The sequence below is a fragment of the Malurus melanocephalus genome, unplaced genomic scaffold, assembly GCF_030028575.1.
Source record: "Malurus melanocephalus ecotype Western Australia unplaced genomic scaffold, MMel_1.1 scaffold_2079, whole genome shotgun sequence".
Lineage (NCBI taxonomy): Eukaryota > Metazoa > Chordata > Aves > Passeriformes > Maluridae > Malurus > Malurus melanocephalus.
Genome location: NW_026625311.1, coordinates 16,099 through 17,717, shown reverse-complemented (window position 1 = coordinate 17,717; position 1,619 = coordinate 16,099). Strand labels below are relative to the sequence as shown.

The 1,619-nt window shown below is 55.2% G+C and overlaps 1 protein-coding gene across 1 annotated transcript in view; it reads left to right on the top strand.

Annotated features, from left to right (window-relative positions):
• Nucleotides 1-319: 319 nt before the first annotated feature.
• Nucleotides 320-1,619, top strand: part of LOC130587557 (rho GTPase-activating protein 35-like) — a gene marked incomplete at its 5' end in the record, with an annotated part of 4,621 nt that continues 3,321 nt past the window's right edge. Inside the window, one exon of the mRNA XM_057388540.1 lies at nucleotides 320-369. Within this exon, the coding sequence (XP_057244523.1) occupies nucleotides 320-369 (50 nt within the window). The remainder of the gene's footprint in view (nucleotides 370-1,619) is intronic.

Here is a 1,619-nt window from a genome sequence, read left to right as displayed (position 1 = left end):
GTGGTCAGTGTCAGGTCAAGATCTTGGTCAGTGGAGGATCCCAGGAGGAAGAACATCCTCAGGAGCCTCAGGAGGGACCACCAAGGTGGGGGATGGAGGGGTCACTCTGGGGCCAGGGTGGGGTGGGAATGATCATCCCAGTGGTCAGTGCTGGGCCAAAATCTTGGTCAGTGGAGGATCCCAGGAGGAACATCCTGAGGAGGACGATGAAGGTGGGATGAAGGATGGAGGGGTCACTCTGGGGTGATGGTCAAGCCTGGATAGGGGTGGCAGTGCTGGACCATCCCAGTGGTCAGTGTTGGGCCAAAATCTTGGTCAGTGGAGGATCCCAGGGGGAATATCCTCAGGAGCCTCAGGAGGACCACCAAGGTGGGGGATGGAGGGGTCACTCTGGGGTGGTGGTCAAGGCCATGGAGGGGTGGCAGTGCTGGACCATCCCAGTGGTCAGTGTTGGGCTGAGTCCTGGTCAGTGGAGGATCCCAGGAGGAACATCCTGAGGAGGACGATGAAGGTGGGATGAAGGATGGAGGGGTCACTTTGGGGTGGTCATCAAGGCCAGGGTGAGGTGGGAATGATCATCCCAGTGGTCAGTGTTGGGCTGAGTCCTGGTCAGTGGAGGATCCCAGGAGGAACATCCTGAGGAGAACGATGAAGGATGGATTGGTCACTCTGGGGTGGTGGTCAAGCCTGGACAGGGTTGTCCATGTTTGACCATCCCAGTGGTCAGTGGTGGACCAAAATCTTGGTCAGTGGAAGATCCTGGGAGGAACATCCTGAGGAGGATGATGAAGGTTGGAGTGGTCACTCTGGGGTGGTGGTCAAGGTCAGGGAGGGGCGGGAATGACGATCCCAGTGGTCACTCCAGTGGTCAGTGTTGGACTGAAATCTTGGTCAGTGGAGGATCCTGGGAGGAACATCCTGAGGAGGACGATGAAGGATGGAGTGGTCACTCTGGGGTGGTGGTCAAGCCTGGACAGGGGTGGGAATGATGATCTCAGTGGTCAGTCTGGTGGTCAGTGCTGGGCTTGGTCGTGGTCAATTGAGTATTCTGGGAGGAGGAACATCTTGAGGAGGACGATGAAGGTGGGATGAAGGATGGAGTGGTCACTCTGGTCCAGCCTGGACAGGGTTGTCCATGTTTGACCATCCCAGTGGTCACTCCAGTGGTCAGTGTTGGGCCAAAATCTTGGTCAGTTGAGTATTCCGGGAGGAACTTCCTGAGGAGGACGATGAAGGATGGAGTGGTCACTCTGGTCCAGCCTGGACAGGGGTGTCCATGTTTGGCCATCCCAGTGGTCACTCCAGTGGTCAGCTTTGGCTCTGTGCCTTTATTTCGGATCCAGACTTTTTCAGAACCGGAATTTTTCAGTTCAAACCTGAAATTTTTGCGCGTAGAACTGGAATTTTTTTAACCTTCCCACCCCAAATTCCCAACTTGGCTTTCAATTTGAGAATTTTTGCTGCCACTTCTCCAAGATTTCGGTCAAAAATGGGTTTGGTTGGATTCACCTGAATTACCACAAAAACCCCCAAACCGCCCCCAAACCACCCCCAAACCGCCTCCAAACCGCCCCAAAAACCGCCCCAAAACCGCCCCCAAATCTTGGGCTTTCTGCCCC